General features: G+C 59.9%; 2 protein-coding genes across 2 annotated transcripts; one reads left to right on the top strand and one right to left on the bottom strand.

Moving 5' to 3' along the window:
• Window positions 1–171: 171 nt before the first annotated feature.
• On the bottom strand, window positions 172–4029 carry RITA1 (RBPJ interacting and tubulin associated 1). The gene is made up of 4 exons (XM_036439464.2): window positions 3771–4029; window positions 3330–3453; window positions 2557–2922; window positions 172–1215 (listed from the first exon to the last, which is right to left on the bottom strand). Exons 3-4 carry the CDS (start codon window positions 2856–2858, stop codon window positions 711–713), a joined length of 807 nt encoding a protein of 268 aa, XP_036295357.1. The 5' UTR covers window positions 2859–2922; window positions 3330–3453; window positions 3771–4029; the 3' UTR covers window positions 172–710.
• A 235-nt stretch (window positions 4030–4264) lies between these two features.
• DDX54 (DEAD-box helicase 54) lies at window positions 4265–18384 on the top strand. The gene is made up of 20 exons (XM_036439461.2): window positions 4265–4464; window positions 6956–7085; window positions 7414–7484; window positions 7961–8149; window positions 8302–8351; window positions 9408–9449; window positions 9568–9663; window positions 10187–10308; window positions 10390–10451; window positions 10525–10656; window positions 11470–11680; window positions 11941–12075; window positions 12566–12796; window positions 12889–12962; window positions 13531–13749; window positions 14179–14321; window positions 15942–16055; window positions 16513–16617; window positions 16752–16864; window positions 17793–18384. The coding sequence occupies exons 1-20, from the start codon at window positions 4291–4293 to the stop codon at window positions 18023–18025; spliced, it is 2646 nt and encodes an 881-aa protein (XP_036295354.1). The 5' UTR covers window positions 4265–4290; the 3' UTR covers window positions 18026–18384.
• The last annotated feature ends 135 nt before the right edge of the window (window positions 18385–18519 follow it).

Below are 18519 nucleotides of genomic sequence, written 5' to 3'. Positions count from 1 at the left end.
AGTGGGGCTGGAGGCCTGGGTTCCGGGACTTCAGGCCCGGACTTCAGGCCCCCACTCGCCACTGTCACAATTTCTGCGGCTTCCTTGTTGTGTCAGTATCGTTACTTAACCCAGCGCAGGCCTAACACCGGCTTTTCCCCTAGGGGAAAAAAATTTATTAAGCCACGGCTTTGGTGAGCTACTGACACATTTAATACGTGAAAATAAATACATGATCATTAAAATAAAAAGCCCACCCTCATGGCACCCAGACACGGTGCCAGGGAAAACTCGGAGGCCTCCAGACTCGGCTGGAAACTCATCCTGAGCAGGACGTTTGGCTTGAAGGGAGGTTGGGGGTGGGGGTGGGGGAGAGAGAACCCTCCAGATTGGCGACCCACCATTTATTCATACTTGGCGGCAAGACAACGTGTGGGAGTGATGGGGGGCATCCCTGGGTTGGCACTGATACTGCATGTGGCTCTGACGGGACTAGAACAGATATCTCAAGGGGTGGCCCTCAAGTCCACGTTGTGGGGGCAGCAGGGAAGCAGAGGTTGTCAGGACAGAGGGCGTCCCTGACCACCCTCCATGCCTGCCACCCTGAGTGCCTCGCTGACGCCTGGGGGGTCTCCCCAGAAGCTCTCTCCCCCCCACCCCCCGTGCCATCCTCTGAAACTCCTCCCCTTGCTGCGACCCCAAGGGCAAACCTGATGAAAGGACCGGGAACCTCATTTCCAAGGGGGCTTTGGTCTGGGGGTGGCACCCCCTCGCTGGCACGTCGCTGGCACTGAAGCGCTGACTGCCCGAGCCCGGGGAGTCACCAGCGGGCTCCGGAAGGTCACCCCCGAGGGGGAAGGCCTGGGAACCCGAGGCCCACTCGCGTGGGGGCCCCCGGTGGGTGGGCGGCCAGTGCTGGGGGCACTCAGGTGGGTGAGGGAATGGGCACGCTCCCGCCTCGGAGAGCGTGGAGGGTCTAATCCAACCTTGGACACCTTCTCAGCCTCGGACCCCTCCCTGGGCTCTGTCTTCGTGGGAGCGGACGGGTGAACGGTGCGCTCTGGGGTCTCCCTGGGGTGGGGCGGGTGGCCCCTCGGGGTGGCTGGGGGTGTCCAGAAGAGCGTGTGGAGTTTTGAAGCACCCCCCTTCACCATCCACGGGGCCTCCCAGCAGGCGCCCACGGGTCGGGAGCCAAATAGTGACTCATCACAGTAAGAAGGAGTGTGGCTGATCAGTCTGGCAAAGGGAAGGGAAACGAAGTGAGTGAATAAACCTTACAACCTGAACACCCACCCACGCCACCCCACCCCCCCCAGGCACCGGCAGCAGTAGAGAGGGTTGCCCGTAGATCCCCGGAAGTCCCCGTCTCCCCGCCTGGCACCCAGTGAGGCCACAGCCCCTTCATGTACCACTACCTCCATCTCTGCTATTTCGCCTCTACCTAGCATCCAGTCTCCCGATTCCTTGGCATGTGCCCCAGGCCTGGTCAATTTGCATATTTCACTCCTCTGGCCACACTGATTGGCTCAGGAATGGCCATCTGGTCCATTCTGTCCAATCAGAGTCTGCCTTAAGACCTTTGCTGCCGAAACAGGTTTGGCTCAGTGGTAGAGCGCCGGTCTGCGGACTGAGAGGTCCCAGGTTCGATTCTGGTCAAGGGCATGTACGTTGGTTGTGGGCACATCCCCAGTGGGGGGTGTGCAGGAGGCAGCTGGTTGATGTTTCTCTCTCATAGACGTTTCTAGCTCTCTATCTCTCTCCCTTCCTCTCTGTAAAAAATCAATAAAATATATTAAAAACAAAACAAAAACAAAAAAACCTTTGCTGTAACTACTTGAAAGATGTTTTTCTCCCTCCTGACCTTGAAAAGCTGGCGTATGCAAGGGCAAAGCAGATGGTAGCATCTTACCTGTAACGTGTGAGGGAAAGCTGCACTAAGATGAAGACAGAATCCCAACGACAGTTTGAGCCCCGGTTATGTAAGCCCCCTACGTCTATGGTATTTTGTTATGGCAGCCATAATCAAAACACAACACCAGTCTCCTGTGTCTTTGTCCAAACACACGAAGGAACCCTGAGGTCCACTACTAGATACCTCCTTCCGGATGACATTAATCTGAAATAATCCCAATAACCTAACTCTAATCTGATAATAACCAGTAGCATCAGCTCCTGGTTTTCTAACTTGTTCGTGAAAATGCAGCAAGAAATCTTTTCAAAATGAAATCTGAAACCAGCAAATCTATGTCATTTCATGGATCAACCACACCAATAATCTCATGCAAACTGCTCTGTACCCTTGGGCCAACCCTGACCTCTCTGGGCCTCAGGTGCCAGCCTCACTATTATCTACCAAGAGCTTCCTTAAGGGTCAGGTTACTGTGCCCAGCACAGTCCACGCCTCATCTCATTTAATCCTCTCAGTAAAACCACTAAATCCACTTTCCACAGGAGGAAATTATAGCTCAGAGAGGGCAAGGGGCTTGCCCAGGGTCACACAGCACGTGACCAGCGGGGCTCTAAGAGGAACCTGGGTGGCAATGCCGAGTGCAGGAGTGCGTCTCCCGGTGCCGTTACCTGTATTTGTTCTTCTTCCTTGGCGTGAGGGTCGGGGTGCTGCCCCTGGAGGAGGGGGTCCCACAGCTCCCATTGGCCCCCGAAGCCCATGGAGCCGCTCTGCCCACTCCTTTGGTCCTGTCGGCCTTCTCCACCCAGGGTGGGTCAAAGTCTGGCGGTGCGGGCCGGGGGCCCGAAGGGCTGCCGAACAAGGTCTCGTCCACGTACGACGCCCTGGCCTTGACCTGATAGCCGCCCCGGCAGCGGTGCTGAGGGTGGAGGGTCTGCATCCCGCCGACGGCCCGCTCCACCGGGGTCCTCATGCTGCCCGTGGTCCCGGGTGACCGCAGGCATGCGCTGCCCAGCAGGCCATGCCTCCAGAGCTCCCTGAGAAAGGGGGTCAGGGTGCCATCCCTCTGTCACCGGCAGTGCCACCGGAGAAAGACTGGCAGTCTCTTAAGTCCCCATCCCAAGGGCAAAAGGGTCAAGCGGTCCTCCTCGAAGGGTGACTGCCAACCTCGGGGGACATTCCGGAAATGTGTTGGACTTTTTTGATGGGGAGAGGGGTGCTGCTACAGGCACATTTTGAGTGAATACGCATTCCTAGCATACAGTGTGTACTGGATAAATATTTACAGAATGCTAGAGGGATGAAGGAGGGATGATGGGGCTTGTGTCCATTTTGGCACCAACCACAAAACAAACTGTGGTGTGCGGGGAAGGCAGGCCAGGCCTCTGAGTCCTGCATATGTATTTACGGAGCAGGAAATACCCAGTTTCACTCTCACGCCTACCTCCTGCAAACAGCTTCAGAAGCACCGTCTCCCTGAATCCTCTCATCAGTTCCGTGAAGCAGCTTTATGTCTACAGATGACAAAACTGGAGCTTCAAACGGTGACGTCACATGTGTCAGTCACACTTAGAAAGCGAAAACAGAGGAAGCAAAATGTGAACCTGGCAGGAGTCCAGGGCTTGTGCACTTAACCATTCTACTTCAGGGGGGGTCACCCCCCCCCCAACTGCCCCACATGCCCCATCTCCAAATTAATGTCCGAGGATCCTGCATTCTTTTATTTTTTTAAGTTTATCATTATTGTGGAAAGTATTACAATACTTCTCCCCCCCACCTCCCCGCATTGTCCCCTCCACTCCGCCCCCGCCCCGCCCACGGCCTTTACCGCACTATTGTCTGTGTCAGGGGTTATGCGACCCTGCATTTTTGAATTATTTCTTACCGAGTATCTTGGCTCCTGGAGGTCGGCTACAACCATCGGAGCCCCCTCTCCGTAGGCTGGACTCTTCTGTGGGGGCGCCCGGGCACCCGCGGCGCGCGGCGCATTCGGGATCCGTTTATCCGGGGTCCGGAATCCTGGAACCCCGGCCGCTTAGGTCGCCCCGGGTCCCCACCCCGAGCACCGCGCGGACCGACTCCCGGGGACAGCCGGGCCCCGGCGACGTGCACTCCGCGCGCCCACCCGCAGCAACCAGCCGGCGTCCGGCGGCCGGAACCATTAGCGTCCGGGGGGGCGCCCAGGTCCGGACGCCCCGGGTTCCCCACAGCCTTGGAGCGGGGCCTCTCGCGCAGGGCAGGGGGGCACTGTGGGCGCGCCCAGCCTCTGGGGCTGCGGCAGGGGGGGAGCGCGGCCCGTGCCGGGCAGACACCGTGCCCCGTTCCCCGCCTCCACCCCCGCCCCCGCCGCGCAGTGGTACGTTCCCGCTGGCTCCGCCCCTTCCGTTCTCCGGCGCCGGGTCCGCATGGCTGCTGGGACGCGCCCGGCGGCCCGACCGCGGTCCCGACCTGCCATGGCCCAACGGAGGAAGAAGAAGGGGCTCCGGAAGCGCCGGGACGCGGCCTCCCACGCCCGCAGCAGCGACTCGGAGGACGGCGAGTTCGAGGTCCAGGCGGAAGATGACACCCGGGCGCAAAAGGTGGGAGCGCGGGGCTGGGATCCACGCTGGAGCCTGACGCCCGGCCCCGTGGGCCCCCCGCGGCCGCAGGTTGCCCCTGCTGAGGAGTGGGCACCACCGAGGGTGGGGAGAGGTCTGCTGGCCGGAGATCGGGGGCCAGGACCGCCGGTCGGACCCGGGTCCTGACGGCCCCAGCCTCCGCGTTCCGAAGGCTGCGGCCTGCGGGCCTGCCAGGTCGGCTCTTTGTTTGCCCGCTTCTCATTGGCTACTTCCTACTCAGGGGGCGGGCCGTAGTTCCCATTCGTCCAATGAAAAGTGCAGGTGCTGAAGCTCTGACTTGGAGAGTGTAGGGGATTCTTGAGAGGTTGAATGAAGGGGCGGCCGGGGCACAGTGATCCCCCAAACCTCTGGGAAATTAATAGTCATAAATTAAACTTGGGTTTGTTGACCGCCTACTATGTGCCAGGCTCCGTGCGAAGAGCTTTACTAGCCTTGTCATTTAGTCATCACACCACCCCGTGAGCCGTGTGTTGACATCCCACTTTCCAGAGGAGGAAACTGAGGCCTAGATTGGTAAAAGAACTTGGCCAAAACCTCGCAGTTTGTGAGTGGGAGAGCTGGGATTCAAACCCCGGGACTGTCTGGTTTCAGAGCCTGTGCTGTTTCCACTGCTGAATGCCAGCAGTATTGCAAATGGGAAGGGCGGGCAGTAGCTCATTATTTCCCACAGCACTGCCCAGCTGGTGCCTGGCACAGAATAGCTTTGGGTAAGTAGATCAGTGTGTGTGTATGGGAAGAGAGGTCTACACTTCTCCAAGGCAGGGACCAGATTTATTTTATTTTATTTTATTTTTTATTGTTTTTTTTTTACAGAGAGGAAGGGAAAGAGAGAGCTAGGAACATCAATGAGAGAGAAACATTGACCAGCTGCCTCTTGCACACCCCCTCCGGGGATGTGCCCGCAACCAAGGTACATGCCCTGACCGGAATCGAACCTGGGACCCTTCAGTCCACAGACCGACGCTCTACCACTGAGCCAAACCGGTTTTGTCAAGGGACCAGATTTTTATCCCACTGTTTCCCCAGCCTAGGTAATGCCTGGCACACAGTAGGTGCTCTATAAATGTGGAGACACTGCTAAAGGCAATGAACAGGAGGTCAGAGTACTAAGTGCCAAAGAGGACCTCATGCATGTGGTTCAGACTAGGGCTCTGCCTGGCTCAGTCCTGTGTTCACCGTCTGGCCCAACCCTGTACAGGCTGTGGGATGGTGAAGAAGTTGCTTAGCCTCTCTGAGCCACGTCGGTAGAAGACAGAAGTTTCCACCTGTGCCTCACAGACCGTGGGAAGGATTGGAGGACATGTTTATGTGCTCTGTCATGCCGTAGAATGCTGGGCTCTGAGGTGTTCCAGGACTTTGTTACGTGCTAGGACAGGGATTGGCAAACTTTCCCTCCAGGGACCATGTGGTACATATTTTGGGCTTTGTGGGGCCCTATGATGTCACTGTCTTTTTTGTTTGATTTTTTTTTTTTAAATGTGCGTGACCATTCTTAGCTCACAGACAGGCTGCAGCCCTGCCTGGATGGTGCAGGGACCATAGAGGGCCGAAGTGGGACGAATACAGACTCCCATCCCTCCACTTACTGTCTCTGTGATGTGGGCTGGTCATGCCACCCCTCTGTGCCTCAGTGTCCTTCTGTGTAAGATGACGAAGTAATAGTACCCACTTCCTGAGGTGGCCATAGGATTAACTGGGCTAACTTACGGGAATGCAGCAGCACTTGGCATCGAGTAGGAGCCATGTGAGTTCTGATCATTATAGGGAATCAGCGGTCCATACTGATATTTCTTAGAGGAAGGGGCAGCCCTGTCATCTGAGAGGCCTCCCCAGGGGAGGCATCCGGGTTAGCTGTGTTGGGACTAAGGGGTCTTGATGGGCAGAGAGGAGTCAGGCACAAGAGAGACCGGAGTTGGGTAAGGGTGATGGGTCAGAAAGGGGATTAAGGAGAGGAGAGCAGGGCAGCTTGGGAAAGTCTAGTTTCGATGGGCTCTCTAGAGTTAATTTCCGGGGCTGAGAATGACAGGCCAGGAGGAAGAGGAGGAGGGGAAGGAGAAGGACGAAGAGGAGGATGACAACATTACCATCTCTGTGCTGGACACTGTTCTGAGCTTGGCACTCACCTGCTTAGTCTTCACAACACCCTGTGAGGCTTATGTTCTCGTCACTCGCTTCCCAGATGTGGGAGCATGGACTCCGGGAAGATTAAGTCCCCATGTGAGGTCTCCCAGCTGCTAAGAGACAGAGCTGGATTGAAACAAGGCTGTGTGTCTGCAGAGCCCGCGCTCTGCCCCTCCGCCCTGTCCTGGCCCTGCAGCAGGGACGTCTCGTGATCTGGCAGGGGAGTCGTTGGCTAGAATGGGGTGCAGACCGGCTACAGGACAGCCCCCCTCCCTGGCCCAGCGGTCTGATGGCACCCGGAGTGATGCTGCCTCTCTGTTCCTCCCTCCAGCCGGGCCCTGGGAGACCCCTGCCCACCTTCCCCACCTCGGAATGCACCTCGGACGTGGAGCCGGACACGCGGGAGATGGTGCGAGCCCAGAACAAGAAGAAGAAGAAGTCGGGAGGCTTCCAGTCCATGGGTGGGTGCTCCAGGCATCTGGGGAAGTGGGTGGGTGGGTGGGTGGGGGGTAGCAGCAGGGGGTCACCACGCCCTCAGCTCTGCTCTGGGCCCAGCACTGTGGTAGGTAATGGGCAAACTGAGGCAGCAGATACTGTCTCGGAGCCAGTCAGGGCCTGACCCAATGCAAGAACAGTCAGAGCAGGCCTCGGGCGATGCTGGTGCAGGAACAGGCAAAGACATCTGGGGACTTAGTGCACGGCAGGAGCATTTCAGAGCAGAGGGGGAGAGACGCAGTAGTCGGGTGCGTGGGGGCTCCCCCCACCCCGTCACTCCCGTGTCTCTCCCAGGCCTGAGCTACCCCGTGTTCAAAGGCATCATGAAGAAAGGCTACAAGGTGCCAACACCCATCCAGAGGAAGGTACGCGGCGGGCAGGGCCGGCGGGTTGGAAGGAGGGGATGAGGGACGTGGCCTTCTCTCGGCCTCTTGATGGACACCCCTTGTCCCAGCTGTCACATCCACCGTCCCTCTCGTTCTGAAGCCCCACAAGCTGCCTGTGTCTCAGGTGGGGAAGTTGGGCCCAGCAGAGAGGAGACGGGACCCCGTGCCGCTTTGCCATTTAAGGCTGTTCCCTGCTGAGGCTGTGCAGTGAGGCTCAGCAGTCAGGGAGGGTAAAGCCTGGCTTAATCTGCAGAAGGATGTTCACACCCTGGAAAGAGTTGGGGGTGGTGAGCTGCCCGTCCTCGGAGGTGTGCAAACAAGCTTTGGCAAAAATGGGATCAGGGCTGGGCGCTGGGCCCCTTCCACTCACTGAGGTCCCCTAGTTCCACTGGGAACCCGAAGCTCTGGTGTGGAAGCTGACCTCTCCCCTCTCCTCCCCCACCCTTCATCTCCAGACCATCCCGGTGATCCTGGATGGCAAAGACATGGTGGCCATGGCCCGGACGGGCAGTGGCAAGACAGCCTGCTTCCTTATCCCCATGTTTGAGCGGCTCAAGGCCCGCAGCGCCCAGACAGGGGCCCGGGCCCTCATCCTCTCGCCCACCCGGGAGCTGGCCCTGCAGACCATGAAGTTCACCAAGGAGGTGTGTCAGGGGTGGAGAAGGGGGGAAAGGCGGGGGGGGGGGGAGGGGGGGGCAGGGAGAGGCAGGCTGAGCTGGGACCAGCAGGGAGGCCTGAGTGGGCGGAGTCACTTCCCCTTTACCCTCTCCCAATCTCTCTCTCTCTCCCCCCACAGCTGGGCAAGTTCACCGGCCTCAAGACTGCCCTGATCCTGGGTGGGGACAAGTAAGAACCCTCTTGCCCCAGCCACGGTCACCCACACCCCTATCCCCGTGCGCGCCCCGTGGCTCCGGGGTATCAGAGGGAGGGAGCCTGGGTGGCTTCTTAGCAACAGCAGGTTCTTGGCCTGTTCTGGAAAATAAGACCGATATTTGGGAAGAATAGGGGAAACACGCAGTAAAATGCGAGAAGGAACATCCCACACGAGCACCGCAAAGGTCCCGGTGCTCCTGAGAGACAGCTGGCGGCATCGGTCACCCACGCGGCAGCTCAGTGTGTGTGTAACGTGGGGAAGCGTGGGCTGTTTAAAGCAGAATGTGCAGAAATCAGAGCGTGTTTGTGATAGCTCAGATTTACAAAATGTGTTCTTCCTGATGTGCTGGCACCCTCCTTCTGAGGTGGCAGGCATCACACCTGTCTGACAGGGGAGCACGTGAGGAGGTGATGGCCCAGAGCCGTGCCTTGGTCTGGTAGAGCCGCTGCACCCCTCCCCGTTCCCATCCTCCCTCACGGGGCAGCCCCTTCCTCATTCCCAGTGTCCCTGTCCCAGCCACTCAGTTCTGCGTGTTTTGCTGTCTATTACAATCTGTCATCTCTAGTTAGTGATTGTGAGCAATGCTCCCAGGCGAGGCCTGGCCCAGAATTCTGGCTCCTACAGGTGTCCCAAGGGTGTTTCAGAGGAAGCCTGAAGGTAGGGATGTGTGTGCTCAAAAGGTTTAAGACTAAGGACAGAGAGATCCCAGAAACTGGACTCGGGGTGCAGCTGGTTAGTTGCCGGGTGGCTGTGGGTGAAAGGCAACTTGGTTGCCTCTGGAGCTAGAGACTGAGGTGGGTCCGGAGCCTGAGCCCACTCTGCGGGGATCTCTTTGCTGTCTCGGTCCTTTTGTACGTTCGAACTTGTACCTCTGAGGGCAATGCCTTTGCCTCGGATGTCAGCAATAGCCTTTCCCCAGTTGCAAGTCCCTGGTCAGGGAGTGGGACGCACCGGGTATTTGGCCTGGGAGCGGACAGGGGCTAGACAGAGACCTGCTCTATGGCGCTGACACCTCCCCTCCCCCCTAGGATGGAGGACCAGTTTTCAGCCCTGCACGAGAACCCTGACATGTGAGTCTGCATTGGGGATAATGCTCTGGGGTCCCCTCCCAGGAGGCCAGCGTCTGGGGAGTGAGGGGGGCTCTCTCTGCTGGGGGCCCTGGGTGACCTGCCTCCACGCCCCTTCCAGCATCATCGCCACCCCTGGCCGCCTGATGCACGTGGCCGTGGAGATGAACCTGAAGCTGCAGAGTGTGGAGTACGTGGTGTTTGACGAGGCCGACAGGTGAGGCTGCCGGTGCACCCCCCGCGGCGTCCGGGCGGCTCGGGGCTGGGAGACCAGAGGGCGGTGGGCTGGCTGCCTGGGAGGCGGGCTCTGCCAGGAGAGACCTGGGCACCGGACCAGAGTTAGGAAAAGTAGCACCAAGAGGAGAACACAGGCGGGACCAAATCCCAGCTCCGTGACCTTGGTCACATCACAAGGGTCTCGGCCCGCAGCGTGGGGATAAAATAGCACGGGCCTCCCAGAATGCCGTGAGGACGCAGGAGCTGATCTTTGTAAAGCACTCAGACGGCGCCTGACCCAGAGCGAGGGCTGCAGTCATTTATTTCAATGCAAGTTTGTAGGACACAGAACAGATCAGACCCAAGATTTCAAGGTCATTATTGCTTAGCGTGAAGTTGTCAGATAGAGAAAACGCGAGGCAAACATCAGCCACATGGGAGGGTGTGGTGGGGGCGAGGATGGCTGAAGTTGGGAGCTCACTGGAGGAAGCCCCTCTCCTGCCCTCTGCCCTCTGCCCTCCCAGGCTCTTTGAAATGGGGTTTGCAGAGCAGCTGCAGGAAATCATCAGCCGCCTCCCAGGAGGCCACCAGACGCTCCTGTTCTCTGCCACGCTGCCCAAAATGCTGGTGGAGTTCGCCCGGGCCGGTGAGTGAGCTCGGAGGGGGGCCTGGGCCGGGCCTCGTCCTTCAGTGACTCAACGCCCCACTCCCTCCTGTGCCCACCCAGGCCTCACGGAGCCCGTGCTCATTCGGCTAGATGTGGACGCCAAACTCAACGAGCAGCTCAAGGTGAGGGTCTGCCTGTGCCCCTGGCCTGTCCGGGGCCCTGAGAGCCACACCCTCACGGCCCCTCTCCCTGCAGACCTCCTTCTTCCTCGTGCGGGAGGACACCAAGGCCGCCGTGCTCCTCCACCTGCTGCACAACGTAGTGCGGCCCCAGGACCAGACGGTGGTGTTTGTGGCCACGAAGCACCACGCGGAGTACCTCAGTGAGGTGAGGCCTGGCTGGTGAGGGAGACACCTCCTGGGACCTGCACCTTCCTTAGCTTGGGGATGCAGTTCCACGTACAGACACCAGAGGGCAGCACCAGAGCAGGACACGGGTCTGGCCAGGCCTTAATACTTGAATGAACTGCCAGGTACTCAGTTACCAACTCATGGCCAGTCTTGACTCATCTGTTACTGCCCCCTCCACCCAGGTTATTTTGAAGTATTTCCCCAGCGGTGCTATCACTTTTGTATAAATTTTCCCATAAGTTTCATTTTTTAAAAATGAGGCGTAGCCTGCATGCAGTGAGCTATGTAAGGTGCCCTAAGTTTACATGAGCAACGTGATGAGTTTTTCCACATGACAGCACGGGGGTCCCGTGCCCCAGAGGCTGCTGGGGCCCCTTCCTTGGTCAGCCACACCTGGAAGGACACACTTCACTGGGTTTCGTTAACTTGTCAGACATTTAACGCTTCCTCCTCGCCTGCAGCTGCTGGGGTCTCTGATGAACGAGACTGAAACAGTAACTCTCACAGAGCAGTTCACACACTCACGGTGCTTCCAGTGTTCTGGGTCAAATTCTCAGCTCATTTAATACCAACTCATTTAATCCTTATAACGGTGAAGGAGCGATTCTCCCCATTCTATAGACAGGAAAACGAAGGCACAGACCTTGCCCAAGGTCACGCAGCTTGTTAGTGGGAGAATCGGGAGGAGGGTTACACCAGCTCATGGTATCCCGCCGTGGCCCGGACTCCTCTCTTCCCACCAGTCTCATCCCTCTTCCCTCTCCTCCCCTCCCGTCCCGGCTCCGAGCAGCTGCTGACAGCCCAGCGGGTGAGCTGCGCCCACATCTACAGCGCCCTGGACCAGACGGCCCGCAAGATCAACCTGGCCAAGTTCATCCACGGCAAGTGCTCCGCCCTCATCGTGACGGACCTGGCAGCCCGGGGCCTGGACATCCCGCTGCTGGACAACGTCATCAACTTCAGCTTCCCGGCCAAGGGCAAGCTCTTCCTGCACCGCGTGGGTAAGGAGCCCCGACTCCCGCCCTGCCCAGGGCTTTACCTGTGAGTGAGGGCCTGGTGGGGTGGGCCGGCCCGATTACTCTGGACTCTGTCATGCTCCCGGATGACGTGGCCCCTCAGCCGCCTCCTCCCCGAAGTCCTCTCGGTAACGCTGCCCTGTGGGCTCCTCTCCCGGGCCCTGTGCACCCCCAGGGTGGGCGGTGGGAGTGTGCTGGGCTGTGGGGACTATGCTTTGCTGAAGCTTGACCACCTCCTCCCGCAGGTCGTGTGGCTCGGGCCGGTCGGAGCGGCACGGCCTACTCCTTGGTGGCCCCAGACGAGGTCCCCTACCTGCTGGACCTGCACCTGTTCCTGGGCCGCGCCCTCACCCTCGCCCGCCCCCACGAGGAGCCCTCGGGTGAGTGGAGGCCAGGCGGGGCTGGGGTCCTCCGTGGAGCTTTTCATGTGGGCCAGGGGCAAAGCTGTCCCCTTCGGTAGGAGCGGGGCTGGATCTGAGCCCAGGAGGAGATCCCCATACGTCATCCCTCGGTATCCACGGTGGATTGGTTCCAGGACCCCTCAGATACAATACTCCACGATGCTTACGTTCCTTATAGTAAATGACGTATTTGCATATAACCTACACACGTCCTCCCTAACGTTAAGTCACTCCTAGATTACGTATAGTAGCATAATGTGAACGCTACGTAAACAGGTGTTACACTGTCCGGCTTAAGGAATGACGACAAAGGTCTGTACGCGTTTAGTACAGATGCAACCGTCGTGGGCCTAACCATGTAGCACACCGGCCACCACGGGGGTAACCGTGACTCGGGGCCAGTGCGGAGGCCGGGCTGCGGGCAGGGGGCCCGGCGGCAGCCTGTGACGGGGCTCCGCGTGGGCGGCAGGTGCGGTCGGCGTGGACGGCGTGCTGGGCCGCGTGCCCCAGAGCGTGGTGGACGACGAAGACTGCGGCCTGCGGAGCAGCCTGGAGGCGTCGCTGGAGCTGCGGGGCCTGGGCCGCGTGGCCGACAACGCACAGCAGCAGTACGTGCGCTCGCGGCCCGCGCCCTCGCCCGAGTCCATCAAGCGGGCCAAGGAGCTGGACCTCGCGGGGCTGGGCCTGCACCCCCTCTTCAGTGAGTCCCCGCGCGGGGCGGGGCGGGGCGGGGCGGGGCGGTGGGCAGGCCCTGCAGAGCCGGCCCTGGCCTCACGCCTCCCTCCCTGCCAGGCTCGCGCTTCCAGGAGGAGGAGCTGCAGCGGCTGAGGCTGGTGGACAGCATCAAGCAGTACCGCTCGCGGGCGGTGAGTGAGGGCAGGGGCTGATGGAGCGCCTGGCCCAGCAGGGATTCCTCTGAGCTCAAAGCTTCTGAAACTGTATCTCTAGAGACGCCCCTTGTTCTGGAACCATCCCTGCTGGTCCACAGCAGGTTCCTGTGCGGCAGCCGTTTCCTTCCACTTACTAATGGGTAGACTGAGGCTCACAGGAGTGACTTGCCCTCGGCCTGGTAGAGGCCTGAGGAGCTGGCTTTTCATCACCTTTCATCTCTGGACTCCCTCTGAGCACCCCATTTTGTACCGAGGGTTACAAGCCTGCCAGGCAGCCAGCCTCAGAGAGAAGGGTCTGGAGGGTGATGGTTGAGAGCACTGGTTTCAGAGCCAGCTGGGCCTGGGCTGAAATCCCAGCTCCGGCTCGTCCGAGCTGTGTGACCTTGGGCAGGTTACTTGCCCTCTCTGGGCTCCCAGATAATGAGCCCAGCCGGAAGGGTTGGAAGGACTTGGGGGGAATGCCATAGGGAGCCCACCAGGCGGTGAGGGAGGAGTTGCAGGGAGGAGAGGCCAGTGGGTGAAGGACTCGGGGTCCCCTCCACAGACCATCTTTGAGATCAACGCCTCCAGCCGGGACCTGAGCAGCCAGGTGATGCGGGCCAAGCGGCAGAAGGACTGCAAGGCCATCGCCAGCTTCCAGCAGGGGCGGCAGGAGCGGCAGGAGCGGCAGGAGGGCCTGGCTGCCACAGCCCGGGGCTGCCCGGTGCGGCAGGCGGAGCAGCCTGGGGAGGAGGAGGAAGAGGCGGCGGCAGAGAGCGTGGAGGTACACCCCCACCCGACCGGGGTCTGGGCTGGCTCAGAAGCGGGGCCTCCGTGCCAGGGGCAGGGCCGGGGGACTGCAGAGGCGTCCTGTTCCCCTGGTGGTGGGCCCTGGCCTGCTGTGCACCCCTCTTACATTGGATTTGGATGGGGGTTCAGCTGAAAACCCCTGGACTGGTCCCTAACACACAGAGAGTGCCAGGCCCAGAGGGGCAGGGCCTTGCCGGTCACACAGCCTGGAGGTTAAGCTGGGATGGAACGTGGGTCCCTCCTTGGTTGGCACCTCAGCCCCCCAGCCCCCCTCTGTCCTGACCCTGCTGGTGCCTGAGGCGGGTGAGCTGCCCGTGCAGAGGAGGAAATGGCAGCCCCAAGCCAGATGGGAGCTGGGGGCAGTGGGCTCCCGGGGCTGCAGTGAGACTGGCCTTGTCTGCAGGACGTCTTCACGGAGGTTGTGGGCCGGAAGCGGCAGCAGCCAGGCCCTGAGCGGGGAGCGAAGAGGCGGAAGGAGGAGGCCCGGCAGCGGGACCAGGACTTCTACGTCCCCTATCGGCCCAAGGACTTCGACAGCGAGCGGGGGTGAGCGGCCAGCTGGGGTGTGTGTATGTGTGTGTGTGTGTGTTGTTGTATATGTGGTATATATGTGCCAGTGAGCGGGGGTGAGCGGCCAGCTGGGGTGTGGTGTGTGTTTTGTATATGTGGTATATATGTGCCAGCGAGCGGGGGTGAGCGGCCAGCTGGGGTGTGTGTGTGTGTTGTATATGTGGTATATATGTGCCAGTGAGCGGGGGTGAGTGGCCAGCTGGGGGGGTGTGTGTGTGTTGTATATGTGGTATATATGTGCCAGCGAGCGGGGGTGAGCGGCCAGCTGGGGTGTGTGTGTGTGTGTTGTATATGTGGTATATATGTGCCAGTGAGCGGGGGTGAGTGGCCAGCTGGGGTGTGTGTGTGTGTTTTATATATGTGGTATATATGTGCCAGTGAGTGGGGGTGAGCGGCCAGCTGGGGGGTGTGTGTGTGTTGTATATGTGGTAAATATGTGCCAGTGAGCGGGGGTGAGTGGCCAGCTGGGGTGTGTGTGTGTGTTTTGTATATGTGGTAAATATGTGCCAGTGAGCGGGGGTGAGTGGCCAGCTGGGGTGTGTGTGTGTGTGTGTTTTGTATATGTGGTATATATGTGCCAGCGAGCGGGGGTGAGCGGCCAGCTGGGGGGTGTGTGTGTGTGTTTTGTATATGTGGTATACATGTGCCAGCGAGCGGGGGTGAGCGGCCAGCTGGGGTGTGGTGTGTGTGTTGTATATGTGGTATACATGTGCCAGTGAGCGGCCAGCTGGGGTGTGTGTGTGTTTTATATATGTGGTATATATGTGCCAGTGAGCGGGGGTGAGCGGCCAGCTGGGGTGTATGTTTTGTGTATGTGGTATATATGTGCCAGTGAGCGGCCAGCTGGGGTGTGTGTGTGTGTTTTATATATGTGGTATATATGTGCCAGTGAGTGGGGGTGAGCGGCCAGCTGGGGGGGGGGGTGTTGTATATGTGGTAAATATGTGCCAGTGAGCGGCCAGCTGGGGGTGTGTGTGTGTGTTTTATATATGTGGTATATATGTGCCAGTGAGCGGGGGTGAGCAGCCAGCTGGGGGGGGGTGTGTTGTATATGTGGTATATATGTGCCAGTGAGCGGGGATGAGTGGCCAGCTGGGGTGTGTGTGTGTGTGTGTGTGTTGTATATGTGGTATATATGTGCCAGTGAGTGGGGGTGAGCGGCCAGCTGGGGGTGTGTGTGTGTTGTATATGTGGTAAATATGTGCCAGTGAGCGGGGGTGAGTGGCCAGCTGGGGTGTGTGTGTGTGTGTGTGTGTGTGTTGTATATGTGGTATATATGTGCCAGTGAGTGGGGGTGAGCGGCCAGCTGGTGTGTGTGTGTGTGTGTGGTATATGTGGTATATATGTGCCAGTGAGCGGGGGTGAGCGGCCAGCTGGGGGGTGTGTGTGTTGTATATGTGGTATATATGTGCCAGTGAGCGGGGGTGAGCGGCCAGCTAGGGGTGTGTGTGTTGTATATGTGGTATATATGTGCCAGCTGGGGGGGGGTGTTTTGTATATGTGGTATATATGTGCCGGTGAGCGGCCAGCTGGGGGGTGGCAGGTGGGACCTAATGGATCCCATCAACCCTGTGTGTCTCCCTTTCCCCTCTGCAGCCTGAGCGTTGGTGGGGACGGGGGCGTCTTTGAGCAGCAGGTGGCGGGCGCCGTCCTGGACCTGATGGGGGACGAGGCCCAGAACCTGACCCGGGGCCGCCAGCAGCTCAAGTGGTGAGTGAGCTCGCCGGTGCAGCCCTTCCATGCCCGCCTGTCTGCCACGTGGTCCCCCCCACTGGCACGTGACCCCGGCCTGTCCTGACTCCCCTTTGACCCCACCCCCTCATTGATCCGGCACAACACAAATGACGACCTGTGACCCCCTCATCTGGTCCCCATGGCATCACACAATGAGGATGGTGAACCCTACCCACCCCTGTTCAGAGCCTAGAAATGGCCTGAACGGGCCCCCCCAGTTCCCAGGGACTCCCCACACACTGCCTCTGAGACCTGGGCTACCCGGGAAAGGTGAGGAGCAGCCGGGGACAGGCCTTCATGGAGCACCTACTGCATGCCAGCCACGGCCACGCTGCTGTTCTGCGGTCCTCCAGCATCCCAGTGAGGGTCAGGGAGGGAGCAGGCCGCCCCAGGCCCCCTCTGCCCACAACAGCCCCCCAACCTCTCTCCTCAGGGACCGGAAGAAGAAGCGGTTTGTGGGACAGTCAGGACAGGAGGACAAGAAGAAGATCAAGACAGAAAGCGGTCGCTACATCAGCAGCTCCTACAAGCGCGACCTGTATCCTGAGGGGCTGGGCCGAGGGGCGCCCCCTATAGGCGGGGCCTCTCTGCTGGGGGGGGCGGGGCCTTCTCCCAGCTCAGGGGTTTCGGGGGTTCAGGATCCACCCGCCGCCTCCTTAGCACGCCTCCCAGCTATCAGAAGTGGAAGCAGAAACAGAAAATCGACGACCGCGACCCAGAGGAGGAAGGGGCCTCGGACCGGCGAGGCCCAGAGCGGAGAGGCTGGAAGCGGGGCCGAGGCCAAGGTAGGATGCTCCTCAGCACGCACATTGCCAACTGGTCCGCCTGGTCCCCTGGCAACGTGGTCCTCCGATCCCTCAGCTGGTGACAGGCCGAGGGACTTCCTACCGCGCTGCCTGCCGGAGCCCGCGCTCCATGACGGCACCCTGGGCCAGCCGCCCTGCGTGCCGGGACCTCGGCTGTCCCTCGGGGCGCTGATGTGCTCTGAAGGAGGGGCGAGCCTGTCCCGTCCCCCGAGCCTTCGGTCAGAGAGCTCCGCGCGCCGTGTGGAGACGGGCTCTGCCAGACACTCCCCATGCAGGGCCCGGGGCGCGAAGACTGAGAATGCCCGCCTTCCAGGCAGGGACACTGAAGTGGGTCAGGGGCAGTGACTGGCCCGGGGCTCCCCAGCTGCCTGCCACCTCCCCTGGGGAGAGGGGAGCCTGGCTCTACATCCTGGGTTCTCAGTTACTGCGGTCCCCAGTGTCTGGCACAGAGAGGCGCTCAGTCAAGCTTTAATGAGTATTAATAATCAATTAATTAATTGATTTTATTAAAATAATTATGGCCAGGAGGCCCTCACTAAGGGCGAGGCCTGGTTCCGAGCATTGCACACATATCAAATCGTTGACTCGTTAGGACCCATGAGGGAGGGAGGTGCTATTATTCATCATTTACAGAGGGGGAAACTGAGGCACAGAGAAATTAAGAGACTTGCCCAGGCCTCAGAGGCCACAGCTGGGATTTGAACCCCGGAAGTGCTGGCTTGAGGTTCCAGAACTAAACTGTAGACTGCGTCAGCCCTGTTAAGCACCTACTGTGTGCCAGAGGCTGGGCCACAGCCGTGGACACAGGATGGGATGGGGGGCAGGGGAGCAGTCCGGAAGCTTCTGGGAGGGGGAGACATTGGGAACCAACCCAGAGGCTGAGCTCCCTGGATTCTTGTCCTGGCAGGTGCCTCCCAGCCGCGCCCCCCGGGACCCCCCGCAGGCCGCGTGCGCTCCGAGCTGAAGACCAAGCAGCAGATCCTGAAGCAGAGGCGCCGGGCCCAGAAGATGCGCTTCCTGCAGAGCGGGGGCCTCAAGCAGCTCTCGGCCCGCAACCGGCGCCACGCCCGGGAGCTGCAGCGGGGCGCCTTCGGCCGGGGCACCCACGCCAAGAAGGGCAAGATGAGGAAGAGGATGTAACGGAGACGACCCAGCCCCCGGCCCCTCACGTGCTCCAAGTGTGAACATCAGCCAGCGCTCCTCGTGCGCCGCTATGTGCCTGGCCCCGTGCAGGGCGTTTGGGGAGCTCCCTGCAGAGCCGTCGCCCATGAAAAGGTGTGCTGTATGGCCACGGAGGGGCAGCAGCTGCCTCTGCTTGAGACAGGGACATTTGAGCAAGGTTTTGAAGGGTGCATAGGAGTTTGCGCCCTGAAATGGCAACTCGGCCCCTGCTGCTTCCGTGTGCCCTGGGTTCAGAGGTGGTGGTCACACAGGTCTGAGCCGTGAGTGCCGAAGGCAAAGTGATGTATTTTTAAGGAAATAAAGCTTTCTTGAGCACCTCTGGCGGGCCAGGAGTGCAGTCCACTCTCAGAGTTGGAAGGGACAGACCCAGGCACTGAAATCCCTGCCAGTGCACCGGGTTAGTTGAGGGCGTGTGGGCAAGTCCCGTGGGATCCCCCGAGGTTGGGTACAGT

This window comes from Pipistrellus kuhlii, unplaced genomic scaffold, assembly GCF_014108245.1.
Source record: "Pipistrellus kuhlii isolate mPipKuh1 unplaced genomic scaffold, mPipKuh1.p scaffold_m20_p_155, whole genome shotgun sequence".
NCBI lineage: Eukaryota > Metazoa > Chordata > Mammalia > Chiroptera > Vespertilionidae > Pipistrellus > Pipistrellus kuhlii.
This window is presented reverse-complemented; position numbering and strand designations above follow the sequence as displayed.